Source organism: Strix aluco, chromosome 8 (genome assembly GCF_031877795.1).
Source record: "Strix aluco isolate bStrAlu1 chromosome 8, bStrAlu1.hap1, whole genome shotgun sequence".
Lineage (NCBI taxonomy): Eukaryota > Metazoa > Chordata > Aves > Strigiformes > Strigidae > Strix > Strix aluco.
Window position 1 is genome coordinate 28,546,658 of NC_133938.1, and position 14,506 is coordinate 28,561,163.

Sequence of the window (14,506 nt, forward strand, 5' to 3'; positions counted from 1 at the left end):
ATGAGGCCTCAAGCCATATTCTCACCGCAGCGCTCTGCTCTGTCCCTTTAGGATATGCATTATTCCCAAATTTGCTCTCATCCAGTGCTTACAGGCCAGCTAGAACAAAGGAAAAACAAACCCCCCCTAGAGCCACATTTGTTGCCTGCACATTGCATCACACCTCCTTTGGCCTCATTCTACACCTATCAGCATATTCTAGGTGTGTCAGGCTTTGGTTTTCAGCTAGATAGTGAAGAACTTTTTTTTTAATTCTTTCAAGAACTCAGTCACAGGCAGCTTCAGCTGATTCATACTGATGAGAAGAACAGCTCGGTGATTGCCAGGGCAGTAAAGGAAAGCACGCTTCCTACAAGTGATGTATCCAGAGGAAGGTCAGTAAATAAAACCCCACACCACAAAACCCCACACCCCCAGCAAACCCCACATTCAATTGCTTTTTAAATCACAGCGCTATGATGAAGTGGAGTCTTGAGACACTCAAGCAAGAAATTAGTGCTGGGGAGGTCTCATTTGACAAGAGAAGCACATGCCGGACGGCTGGTGAATTTGGCAGTTGGCTGCACACAGTGCTGCTATGCTTGCTAGAAATAATTTAGGAGGAAGAGACCAGTAAGGGGTGAACTTCAAGCTGAAAAGTCTGGTTTGAAATGATAAATAACTAACATTTTCTTTTAATGGCCTTTTATATCCTTCACAAACCTTAGCTCTGAGTACCAAGAGGTAATTTCATGCAGTAAAGCTACAGCCTCTAAGGATCTCCCCAGGTCAAGATGTGAACTGACACCCACTGGAAACTTCTAGCAGTTTTACATGGCCATGATTCCTGAACATTCGGGCAAAGCAGCACTCGCACCCTTCACCTTCCCTCCCCTCACCCCCACTTTTCTTCAATAGACAAACACATCTAGGCTGACAATTAAGTTTATGAACTCCTTATTATGGCCCAAAGGACCCTAGTCCTGGACTGAAATTTAAAGACTAGTCCTTATCGGGGAATTTAAGCCACAAGTTTCATTTTCAAAGGAAAAATGCCAGTAAGTTAAAGACAAAGTGTTCAGATTTATTTGGAAATTCACAGTTTCTAATGGCACTACAGCTCTGTAGTTACATACTCTTGCTCCACAACATTGTATGCTGCACTCAGGTGGTATGTATTTTCCTCATCTAGGTTTGAAACCCTTCTGAATTCACACTCAGCATGTCTGGTTCATGTGCTCTGACTGGCTAATTGTGCAGATCAACTCCAAAAGTACATCACCTTAAAGTATTCATAAACTAACAAGAAAGCAGCAAAAAAACCAAAGGCTTTAAATAAGTCACATTACATACAATACCCAGGAAAGGCATTAGATCTGTTAAAAAGGGTACCACTAAAAGTGCTCAATAAGTTAACTTATTTTTTACAACGTGAACCTGTAACACCTGTCAAAAGGAATAACCTTTTGTTCCACTCGCTCAGAAACACACTCAACAATTTAGCAATCACACATCCTATAGTATCCAAATATACAATCACAGTCAAAATAAAAAACACTTGGATATGAAAATACCAACCATACAAACACTGCACATTTGTTAGCCAATACAAAAGCAAACGTTATGGAAATACCCACTTTGAACCAGCCTGACTGGTCAGACTTCAAGGCTTTGCAAACTCAACACATCCAGAGCTGGCTGGGAGAAGAGCCCGGCTGCACCAGCTCACCCTCACATTCTTCAGCTGAGCTTTTTCCTGACCTCTCAGCACAGAAACAGCAAGTGTTGCTCATTCACTTTCTTCAGAGAACTACAGCAGGCAATTTAGGTAACAAATGCATTCATCAGCCTAAGATCCCATCGTACAGAGGAAATCCTAAAGAGCCACTGTCATTCCTTTAGTACATCAGACTACCGTTCTAATTTGCAACTGAAGGCGGAAATAAACAGGATTGCCATCTCTACTGAGATATTTTCCTCAACTGAGTTTGCAAAACCAGAATCTAGTCAGGCAAGTCCATCTATTAGTATTTTTACAGTATCCAGTCCACATTACTGAGTCCAGCTGAAGGCCAACTCATGTCCCTTTACAGCACTGTAGTGTTGCATCTTCAAAAAAAGCTAGAGAAATTACAAAATAAATCAAATGACAAACAATTGTATCTCCCCTCTTCCAGTGGCATTATAAATAGACAAAAGGCACATAAATATGGGAAGGTGCAAGAAATAGGAACAAAGCTAAAGGAAGAGGATTAGGCTTTTATCCCTATTCCACCCAACAAACTGGGTTTCAAAAAATCTCTGCCCCAGGAACTGTGAAAAAAAACCTTTATAAAATGAACCCTGCCCTCCCTCCCCCCGAGCTGTTCTCATAGGAAATTATCAGCCTTGTAAAGCTGCAGCTTATAGCCAAGATTGACACAATCCCATCTATTTAAAAAGGCAGAAACCAAATTTCTGAATACTTTCCAATTAGTTGAGCTCTTCGTCTCCCACTATCCTCCCACAGAATACCACAGACTGTTCTCAAACGAACAAACACTCTCCTGTTTGAGAAGTTCAGCTAGTTTTAGATGTGTCCAGAAACTGCCGTGACACCAAGTGTTCCCACTGTTATATCTTTGTTTCCTTTGATTATGTCATGCAGGCTTGGCATTGACCCTGACTTAGTCTGTATTAGAGTTTTTATGAGCTTCCCTTGGTCTGAAGCTTTAGACCGTCTTCGTTTTATAGCCCTCTTCTCAGTTTTTGTCTTTTGGGTCTGTCCATTGCACAGACTTGTACACGCTGAAATGCCACAAAAATAAGACTCCTCAGACTGCGATGACGTTTCAGAGCTTCCTTCGGATGGAGGACCCTTATACGAAGAGTGATAAACTTCCCCAATGTTAGAGAAGTCCCTCTGATTCGTAAACGGCTTCCTTCCTTTAATTTCCCCATTGGCTATTGGATGCAGAAGCTCTGTTGTTGGCTTAGTAGTCTCTATTTTTTCACTTTTGTATTTACAACGCTTTTTCTGAAACCACAAGCGAAAAGAGAAACAGTTAGGTTCTGGAAGGCAAGCAAAGCATAAAAACCAAGCCTAAGAGTCGGCACAAGGGAGAGCAGCTGAGACTTGCACCACCTGCCGGCAGACACCCCTCAGCCCAGCCCGCCCTCCCCACACCACTGTACCTTCTTCTCTGGGGAAAACTTCAGGGGTTCTACAATGTACAGGTCCTCTGGATCCACTGTAAGAGAGGGAATGTAAACTTAGCAGTCCTGACGCTGCCAGCTCTAGAGCAACGTAATTCTAAGGAAATAACAGCATGACAGAATATTCCACTTATCACACACACATTTTTGCTCCCATCGTCAGTTAATGGAGGCACAAAACATGAACACTGAAAGTGAAGTCAACACACGGAGGAATTCCCCTACGCTGCCACGGCAGCTGTCAGTGACATACACCTGACAACACTTCACCTCCTGGTATATTAGGCCACAGGAGAGGTGCAGAGAACATCCTTTGGGGAAAAGGAACAATAATCAGCAAAAGTGAACTTCTATGCAAACAAACTGTTACCAAGCTAGTAGTACTTGGTGTGCAGCCTGCCCATGACAGGATACTAGAAGCATGTGCACCTATCAAGGACACAGCTGTTCAGACTGACATGAGACCAGGCTGGCATTCCTCCATCAGGGCTTTGTGGATCATTCTTCCATGCCAAAGCAGGGGAGAATTCAGAAAAAGGGTGGTTTTGCAAAAAAATTAGTCTATGCCTTAGCTAGTGTCTATTGCAACACGTTCCCAATTCAACTCAAGTTTTCATGCAGTTTTAGTCACAGTACAAAAACCATGAAGCAAGTTCACTGCACCCAGAAAAGCAGTGTCAGCTATATACTTGGTGGTTAGTATAATCTGCAATGCTTTTGATTTTGCATGATGATGATGGCCTAAGAAATCAAAATTCAGTTGTCCCGAGTATAACATGAATACTGAAACAACGAGATCATTCCTCTTACCCAAGCCAAGATAAATAGTCTAAATTTTCTTACTACAGTTGATAAATTTGGATCCTACAATATCTGCCAAGTTTCAGACAGGCTATCAGGACTTCTCAGAAGTAGGGCACTCAGACTTCCCACATCCAGCATTAAAAAATTAAGCAGCCACTTTTGGCAAGCTTCATAGCTTTGTAGACCTGAATGCCTGCCTGAAGAGTTACTAACCCCAAGATGACATCTGTAGAGTATAAATGATAGCAAAGACTATATTTAATGTTTTAGCATAATTTAGCACAGTTCTGTGAGTGTCTGGTAACCTGTTCATGAACCACCTTGTCCTCCAGAATGTATAGGTGAACTACTACAATCCAGTGTACTTTGACATTAACCTGCAATTCTGTTTTCATACACTTGCAGTAGCAGACACATTGTATAGCACTGAGTAAACACTAGAGACTAGATGTAGGACATATGGATACCTTCTTTACCAGCTAGCTGAAAAGACTGTGATCTGACCAGTGGAAGAGAAGTTCTTCTTTTCAAATTCATATCATCATAGGAGGAAAAACACCTAGGAAACAAAATCCACAAAGCTTTTTTATACACATTTTTCTCAGGACTTTGTCATATGCATTTTTCATTAAGAAACATCTTTGGCAGAAAACCAGAATTATTCACTGAGGTGCCCAAGAAAGCCCGGCAAACAGATACAGGACTATATTTGCAACAAGCTATCAAGCATGTTAAATGTAGCAGCCCCAAAATGCTCCTAGGAGAGACTTACTAAAGAGCAGTTAAGGGCTCTTTGCTATCAATTTTGAGTTTGCAGAAAGAAGACTCAGAATTAAAGCAGATGTGTCAGTCCCAGCAGATTTAAGGAAGCATCAATAAAAGCTGAAAGAACAATTAAGTTACAAATATACATACATTACCTTTTGGGGCTAGGGTAGTGATTACTTTTGGGAATTTTTGAGAGGTAATCTTCACAGAACTCGGAATTGTTTCTGCACCGCTGCACACAAAGCACCAAGCCCAGAATGACACAGAGAACCAGAGAAATCACAAGGTAGGTCTGCCGATCAGAAACCTGGAAGGATTTGATACAGTTATTAAAGACAAAAAATAATTTAATGATACTATTATACTTGTATTTTAAACATTAAAATCTTCAAAAGAACACAACTGACATGTTCTCAATTCACTTCAATTTCGCTAAACACTTGTTCAAATTTGAAGATATTTTCAGAGGTTTGATGCAGCCTATTGGCTACACAGCATTCAAGGACTGAAGGCTGAAAACCACTAGCTGGTAACACAGGACATGTCGTCACCAACTAGGGTACTACCATAACAAAGAAGTAGCTGCCCCTTGCAAAGAGCATTCAAACCTATCTGAAAGTAATATACTTTCGGTAAGAAAGTGTACTAAAAGTAACTTCTGTTTTACAGCTGACATGGATGTAATACTATCTCAATTTTATATGATGCTTTTCATCAGCTGATGTTGCAGTACTTCACAGAATAAATACCGTTATATTCGCTTGATTCAACGGGTTTCACCTTTCTGAATACTCTTCCATTTCACAACCTAGCAGAAGGAATTTTTGGAGTGTGTTCATTTAAGATTGACAGATGAAGCTTACTAGAATTATATGGAAGCTGAAATACAAGGGTATTTTGCAGATAATGTTTTAAAAAAATGAATTGCACCATTTTCCTACCAAAAAAAAAAATCTAAGATCTCTTAGTGTGTTTAAGGTAGAAGTCATACGAAGACTTTAGAAGAGACAAGGAACACCACTTCCCATTTTGTAACAAGCAAATGGCTCAGACTAATAGACTCAGGCAACCAGAGCTGAGTTCAGGGAAAGCCATGTGTTCAAATTCCAGGATACTCATCTGATGATCACCTTATGATCACTGCTGTCAAAACCAGGTTAAAAGCACAGCACTCATGAACAGGAACTTAGCCAGGCATCAAAGGAGTCTCACTAACTGTTAGAAAACAGCTCAAGAGATGTCTTTGGCAACATGCACACACAAAAAAGGTCATGTTTATGGTACTGCTTAAAATCCCCGGCTGGAGAACAAACATTTGAGAGAATATGTTCCTAACATCGTTGCCAAGACTCCCCTAATCTCAAGAGATCACAACAGCCAGAGGGGAAAGGAGAAGGGTGTCTTAGCCATGTGAGCCTCCCATTCAGTAGCTAGGAGTGTAACCCTCCACATACTCATCTGTTATTACAACCCATTTCGAGCAGTGGCCAGTACACTCTTGCACACTAAACCTCCTATGGCAAGAGTCTGTTAATATTTAAGTGGTCAATGTAAGTGCTGGTCACTGCAAACCATCCCATTTTACTGAAGTTGTGTAACAAAGCCATGCAATACAACTGGTTATACAACACAGCAAGTGCCAGAAAAGTTCCTGAAGCATGAACTTTACCATTCCCTCTGACACACATCAAACATTCTATACGTGAAACAAATCCCATTATTGCCATTTCAAAGTCAGTGGTTAGTCTTCTAATTTCATTAAGAATCATTTCACAGAACGGTATCAATTCCAATGCACTACAGGAAGGCTGAGATATTAAGTTATTCTAACTAAGTTTTATCTTTATCATTAGCTCAGACTACAATCATGGGGCTAGCAGGATTGTAGCAGAAATTATTACCAATCTTGCTGTGCACAAAACACCTCAAGCTACTCAAACTTTCCTCCCCTATCTTGCCCTAACTGCTAAAGTAGGCTGAAAGCAACACTACAGACAACTTCTCAAATGAAAAGCTCCATTTAAAGACTTCAGGCCTCTTCAAATTGAGATATGTTTATGCATCCATTTTGAGTTCTCATGCCATATTGCTGAATTATAATTACCTCACGTTTTAATTCCGCCACAGTTGTTGACAGATTAGAGACTAGCTGCGTCATGTTGGTGAGCTGTGCTTGTAACTGCTGGATTGCTTCTGTTTGCCGCTGATCCTGTATTAAAGAGAGCCATGGCCAGGCTATTTAGTTGTCAGGTTCCCACTATCATATACCCTCACACATACTGAGTTAGCGTTCGGTCTGACACAGCCAAGCATTTATAGACACATGATCTATTCAGCATTGTTTTCAACACAACTTCCGTAACAGAAACATCAACATTTTTACTTATCAAATAATATTTTGTAACGTTACGCCAAGGGCATTTCATTACAGTAGGCAGATTAAGTAGCCAGCTCCATGCAATGACTATCAGGAAACTGAATACCATCATGTTACAAAATACACATGCGGGTGACCAGGCAGAGCCAAAGTCTAAGGGCTGACACACGGGTTATGTTCTGGGATCAGGGAGCCAGCCACTTAATGACAGGAGCCCAGGTCAGCCAGAACAAGTCCTTTACAGGTATTATCTCCCTCCCAGAAGAGTTCTAACAGGATTCTTAATCCTATGAGAATTTAAGAAAGGTGAGCAGAATATCAGGGAGGTTAACCAAGAGGAGCAGCTCAGAGTGACCAGCATTCGATACTATTCAAAAAAAGCAGAAAAGAGCACACATATGATCTCAGGGAAGCTGCAATTTTCTTCACTGTTGATGGATGAGCAAACTACAGGCCTGGGACTGCACTTCAGAAATTGAATTTCAGACAGTTTGGGATTAAGTTTGCTAGGCCACATGTACAGTTGCTTCAGTGATTTTTTGGCACTGCAGGTAGCACTGTATTTCACAGCTGCTCAGGAAAGCTAGGATGGCAGAGCAGGGAAAACCTCCTTCAGCTCCCACTTCCTTACATCCCATTTTAAAGAATGAACTAAAACTTTTGTTACATGCACTACACTTTCAAATGCAAGCTCAGCATAAGCCATTAGTGTATCCCTCTCCCTTTCTAAAGGCTAGGTTTCTTCAGCAGCAAAGCAATTGTCTAGCTATACTTTAAATTGGAGATGAAAAACAAACGAAGTTAAAAAAACAGTTTTGAGTGCAACTACAAGCAAGAAACAAGGGTTGGAAATGACCTGGTTAACTTTTTCATTGACAAAGACATTTAAGAGTTTTAATCATTACCAGCTGACAACTGATTTTTTTCTTCAAATAGAAAATCAGGAAACAGAGCTGGAAATGGCTTTATTCTAAAATGACTAGGAACATAGCTAAAAATTTTATTACACAAAAAAAAATTGGGAAGCATGGAACAGATGTTTTTAAAGGGCAGATAAGCAGCTAATAAAAATCTTCAACTGAAAATTTCTGTACCTTACAACTTTCTTAAAAGTGTTTTCCTAATTAGGAGAGTTAAGTAGTCCAACAAACCGTACCTGCTCTTCTGCTATTCTTGAGGTGTTCTGAAGTTTTATTATTGTTTTATTGAAAGCCTTCTGCATTTCTTCCATTTGCTTTCGGTACCTAAAACAAAGAGCATGAAAGTCTGAAATGCTAGTTCATAACACTCTTCGGCACTGTTTTCAGAAAATATGACTATGCCAGCACAAAACTTCTCCTTGCCCAAAGAAGTTTTATTTAAACATCAAGTGGTATTCCCTTTTAAGTTTCACACCAAGCAAAACTCCTTCTAGTTTTTTGTGAGTTTATTCTAAGGTTAAAGTCAAATAAATCTATTTAAACCCCTTAGAGCTTAGCACCAATTTACTGGAATTCAATATGGAGAATTCTCTGCAAACACTAATTGCCAAGCCAGACAACACAACAGTAAATATAATGAAGAGCCACTTCCTTGGAACCAGTTCTGAAATGGAACACTTCCTGATTCTCCTGTGGCTAAGGAGCACCACAGATAAACACTAGCATATGTACCTCCCTCACAGAAAGTTCTTGGTTGACTCTCCATGCCCCCTTCTCCAAGTAGAGTTATTACAGGCAACATGGTAGTTAAGTGGAAATAATCAATTCTGTAAAGGCAGCACTGTAGGTCTGTGTCATTCAGTGTAACAGCAGCACAAGGACGTGCCCTTTTGTTGAAAGGATTATGGACAGGATTAGTGCTTACATCCTGGAAACACTTCATCCTTTTAAAAGACCCACAGCAATATTCCTCAAAACAAGATAAATGTGATAGTATCCAAAATACAGAAAGGGAACCTCTGCCACACACAGACATTTAGGTCTCTGGTTGCTACCTCAGATGAGGTACTCTTCTCAGTTTCCCATAAAGCTTTATGCTGTGATTTACATTATACTCCATTTCCACTGTACTACTTTCCATATGTGTATGTTTCTTTGTATAGTTAGCTAAAACCATGTTTATATATGGCAGACCCTTACCAGTCTTCCTCAGACTTACCTCTGACTAAGTTCTTCTAAATAACGGCTGCTGAGAGACATGTTTACTTCTAGGGCTTTTATGCGATTATTAAGACGCATGAATACGGACTCCTTTTGGTTAGATCCATGAACAAGATTTCCATTAGCGTAGCCTAGATCTGTTGAATTCTGCAATTCCGCATAAAAGTCTGTAGCTGTTCTCTGCGGTCCCCCGGAGACTGGAATCGCCATTAAAGCTTCTTCACTCGCCTGATCCTCCTCCTTTGTTTCCGCAGGTGCAGAAGACTCAACCGGAGGCAAAACAGGTTTCTGCACTTCTGGAGTGCTTTCCTTTCCTTCCCCAGAGTCACTAGCTAACATGCCCACTGTATATTCAGGCTGCAGAACTGTCTCTGTAGGCTTTGAAGTCACTGGAGTAGCAGTAATCTCTCTTGTGCTCATCTCCTTTACCTCAGTGGCCACGCTGGTCTCAGAAGCTACAGGGTTTTCTTCTACAATAGAGCTCTCAACCTTTTCTGTTTCTGCACTGATCTCAGCTACATCCACCTGGGGAGTCACCCTTGATGCTACCTGGCCTGCATCTTCTTTTGCAGGCTCCAATGCCATGTCTGTTGTTGGCAACGGCTTAATTTCAGAAGTAACTTCTAAGAGGAGGGATTGAGAGACAGTTTGAGGATGGCTTGGTTCCAGTTCAATTGAATCTGTGGTCTCATTACTGATCTCCTCATGGACCACACTGCTGAAGTCAACTGCAACAGTAGATCCAGATGGTCTCTCAACTTTGCTGTCTAATTGCTCAGGCAGAGGCTCATCTATTGACGTATGTATAGATTCAGTCAGAACCGCCTGTGGCTGCTGAACATCAGCAGAGTAATCTTGCCCTTGTTTACTTTCTGTTTTACTACGCTGCCGACGCATGGCTACTGCAACTGAACACCATTTAAACAGGTATTCTGAAAAGGTGGAAATACAACATACTGTTGCCATGTCATAGCAGTACTTTTCTGTCTCAAGTTCGAACCATGCTGATGTTTCCTCTTCCTGATCATCACTGGGCAGCAAGGTTACTGTTGACTGGCTTGTATCTTCTTCATACTCTTGTACTAGCTGAACAATAGGACTTTCTTTTGTCAAATCCACAATTAATTGCTCTTTATCTATCTGTGGCATATCTGTAGTAACAAGTCTACAATGAAAGAGTTAAAGACAGGATGTTACTTCAACAGTTTCACATGCCTGATCTGGAAGACTGCAAAAGTAGGATCTTTTAGAAAATTAGTGAAGCTTATGCCAGTAACCAAAGGCCAGTTTGGATACAGTCAGAGAAATTCTGGTAGCATTTCCTCTGGTGTTTTTCTATCCTGATTTGCAAGCAAATTATTTCAATCCTTGCTTCTGAAACAGCAAACCTTCTCAACCAGATATTGCCCCTTTCCTCACCCCTGAAAAAAAGTCACCAGTTCAAATATCACTAAGTTCTTACATAGCAGGCATCTTGCTCTTCTGCTGCAATCTTCAAATGCAAGAATCACAACCTTCCCACTGACCATCCTCACTTTCAACAATCAGAGTGCTAGGAAACCATAAAACCACTAAATACAGCACAAGTCAGGTCTTAACATTGAAAAGCTAGAGCCTCGGCTTTAAGTAGCCAAATCAATTCTAAACAATTGTAGTCAACTAAAAAAACCCCTTAGAATATCAACATACAACTCCTCCCAACCTAATTCCATATCTCTGCATATGTATTTTCATCAAGGAAAGCCTAGCAAAAAAATTATAAGCTTCTAAAACAGAATTTTTGTCATTACAATTTAGCTGAAGTTTCAGCAGTACAACTTACATTCCTAATTAGTCTCCCTTGCAGGAGACAACCTGCAAAACCTGGAACAATAGCCAAGAACACCACCCCTACTTCTAAACAAACTAATACAAACAGTTGAGAAAGTGATACATTTTGACATTAAGTGTCAAAACAAAACATATAGTAATGGAAATACCTATAAACAGTAACTAAGGCAATAAATTCCCCTGGTTAGTACATTACCATGCTACAGATTTCACCAAATACTTGCCTTTTTACTTCTTTAAGGCAGCATGCTATATCTAAGCATTCTGCTCCTAAAGATTCCAGACTGGTGCATGCTAGTCTCTGCTAGGAACACACTGAAAAAAACCCCAACGCCAATCACTTACTCTGGTGAAGGAACAGGAGTTGGTTCAGGCAGTCTTGGTGCAGCTGTTGAAATTGCAGGGGTGGCAGTGACATTTTCAGACACACTTTTGTTCCCTGCTGCAGGAAAGAGGAAAATGTGAACATAAAAATTCAAGAACCATGTTTGTTTTCAATGAATTTTTGTGTTTTGGGGGTGGTTTGGTTTTTTTAATTATTAACTGCAGATGTTGGAATTATTTGAATTAAGTGCTACTGACAGTTTATGCACACATTGTTATGGACAGTCTCAAAATATTTCCAGGAAGAAGCAGCAAGTTAGACTTTACAACTGAAGCTGGGTAATACAGAGCATAAAGATCTCCAAACGCAGGTGAACACCTGTGTTATCTTTGTATCCCTTCTCAGCAAATTAAGCATCTCTGTTACACTTTTCAGTCAGTAGGATAAGAATTTTATGGTACTAATGAGGTATGCCATAAAAGATGAAAAAAGTAATTTAAACATAGATCATCCAACCCCTCAAAGAATTAAACAAACTAACAAAGAGAAGTTAAAACTCCCCAGAATGCTTTTCATTTAAAAAAAATTACCTTCAGCTTCAGACGACTCTTCAGTTTTGGCTCTAAGCATATTAGCAGCAATATTCACCATACTTAGGATAGCATCTAGAAGAGAAAACAACTACTCAGAGAGGACTTATTCAGAGGGCCCAGAGGTTAGGACCACTGAGCAATCTGCTGTTCTGTAACACTTCTTTGAAACAAAACACAGCATAAGGACATAAAAAAAATCCAGCCATTACACTGGATGCATCTGTTGCTTTTAAAGGATAAGTTTATAAGCTAGAAACCTCTATTTGAAAACCTGTATCTAACCTTTACCAGCTAGACCTTCTGACACTAGTGAGAAGTACTCACTGATCATTAGTCCACTGAAACAAAGGAACAGTAAGACAGACAGAGAATATTTAGGCATGGAATTTTCCGACAATCTGAGCATGTGAACACTCAGGGAGGTCCCAAGCCAGAAATTTAGAGCTTAAACGGAGTTCTAATAAAGACAGGTTGGATCATCTGTCATAAGAGCACTGAAGTAGTGAGTCAACAAATGTCATTTGCTAAATGAGCAAGACAGAATTCTGCCTTTGAACACAAGATGACAGACAGCAAGACAGACACAGAAAACTACAAATTCTTTCAAATTAAGCTGGACTCTGTCATTTTGCATCATACCTCCCTCCTTACTCCTGAACCTATCAGCTTTCAGCTGATACTGCAGCAACATAACAATTTAAATATTTTAAAATTTGAAGAAGAAAATCTACATTTTACAATCTTACTTGAATGCAATCTACATCAGTCAAGGCAACCGGAAGAAAACCGTTACAAATATCCACAGATCTGTCTTAGAGAGAGATATATATTTTTTTAAGGATCTGTCCAGTAGAACAGTTTTTTCCCCAAAAAAAAAATCATAGAAATAAACTCAAAGAGGGTCTGCTCTACACCAGCACATCAGCTAACTCTTTGGTCTTGATATTGAAAACAAACATCATTGCCAAGCTTATTTAGAAGATGGGAAAGAGCCCCTTATTGTAAACACGCGAAAGTTGGCCTAATTTTGCCCATTTCTCCCCCACCCAGTAACATACTTCTGTACTGTATGTCACATGGATAAGTTCATAAAGTTAGAGAGCCATTTTAGTAATGACAAATTTCTTAGACTCCGGGAAGCTCTGTTCAGAACCTTGGTTCTACCCTTCCACCAAAATACATCACAAACTACACTCGTGAATTTCATTGTTCATCTGGGGCTGTATTCTTTCAAAAGTAATGATAAACAAAAGATGCTAAACTTGAAGTATGAATGGTTTCTTATTATTGACAGAGAAACAGAAAAAGAGGGAGAATTAAGAGTTGGTATAGAAGCCTGCAGTCTGAGAGAATGGCAGGAGGAAGAACAGTGAACTACCCTCACAGGTTAGACTAGCAGAAGACTGCAAAATACTTCTGAGATCAAATGTCTGAGAAGCCTACTACTCTTCCTCACCATGTATCAGTCTATTTAAGACAAATGACACAAAATGGAAGTCCATCACATTTGTCTGAGCATGCACATATAAAACCCACCACAAAACCAAACACCCACAAACTCAGTATTCCTTCCATAAAAGGAACACTGACTACCCTGCCAGAGATGAAAGGTCTCAGTAACAAGATCTACCAGCCAGAACTAAATAATCACTGCAATGTTTCAGTGCTCAGCTGTCTAAAACACTATCAGTAATAGGTGTTTCAAATCTTTTAATCTTAACTTTAGTACTCTAAAAAAAAAAAAAAAACACCACACAATAAAAAAGTCACTGCATTTTTCAAACTTGCAATACTGCATTTGCAGACAGAACACACGAACACAACTCAAGACATCTTGAAGATAGGAACTCTGAAAGTCACAGATGAGAGATAAAACAGTGTCAGGGAAGAATATACCACCTTCTCTCACCTGTGAGAGGCTAACATTTAGAAATAAATTGCCTTTTCCACTATCTATTTTCCCCTTTGAAAACTGCACTAAGCTGTGCAATATTCCTAGCCATGACCTTTTTGTTCTTAAGTGACAACTACGCTCTAGAAAATAGTCGCAAAGAACTCTGCAGCTCTGATCCACTACAGGATGAAAGGAAAGCCTGAGCTCAAACAGCATTCATTTTGAGTACAAATCTACACTACAGTAACAAATCTTCACTAACAGGGACAGAAGGAAGAGTGGTACAGCACAAGAGCTCTTTAGAAGTTGTGTGGCAGCTGATAATATCCTAAATAATTCAGCAGTTAAGAATACCACTAAAACTGAGCATTTAACTATTCTTAGCCAAACCAATCCCACACTTAGAGGTTTTCCAATGGAAAAGGGACAAGAAACAGTCAAGAAACACTAGTTCTCTCAAAAAAATACACAGCTCTTAAGAGCACAGAAGCTACAATATTTACATAAAGCCTTCTCCATCCCTTCCTTTCAAGCTGTACAAAGTAAACCTTTATATTGCCTCCTATAAATAAGGCACCTTAATTAAGCATAGCTGTCCAA

The 14,506-nt window shown here is 39.9% G+C and overlaps 1 protein-coding gene across 5 annotated transcripts in view; it reads right to left on the reverse strand.

The window, feature by feature from the left end:
- Positions 1 to 1,042: 1,042 nt before the first annotated feature.
- The window catches only part of SUCO (SUN domain containing ossification factor), a 41,885-nt gene continuing 28,421 nt past the window's right edge, over positions 1,043 to 14,506 (reverse strand). For 4 of the 5 annotated variants that reach the window (XM_074832861.1, XM_074832860.1, XM_074832858.1 and 1 more), the window contains 9 exons: positions 12,010 to 12,084; positions 11,440 to 11,536; positions 9,263 to 10,429; positions 8,280 to 8,367; positions 6,851 to 6,955; positions 4,899 to 5,053; positions 4,446 to 4,537; positions 3,154 to 3,209; positions 1,043 to 2,995 (listed from right to left, as the gene is read on the reverse strand). In XM_074832861.1, coding sequence (XP_074688962.1) covers positions 2,549 to 2,995; positions 3,154 to 3,209; positions 4,446 to 4,537; positions 4,899 to 5,053; positions 6,851 to 6,955; positions 8,280 to 8,367; positions 9,263 to 10,429; positions 11,440 to 11,536; positions 12,010 to 12,084 — 2,282 coding nt within the window. In that variant the 3' untranslated portion in view covers positions 1,043 to 2,548. The remainder of the gene's footprint in view (positions 2,996 to 3,153; positions 3,210 to 4,445; positions 4,538 to 4,898; positions 5,054 to 6,850; positions 6,956 to 8,279; positions 8,368 to 9,262; positions 10,430 to 11,439; positions 11,537 to 12,009; positions 12,085 to 14,506) is intronic. The other variant, XM_074832859.1, reaches the window with a different exon arrangement.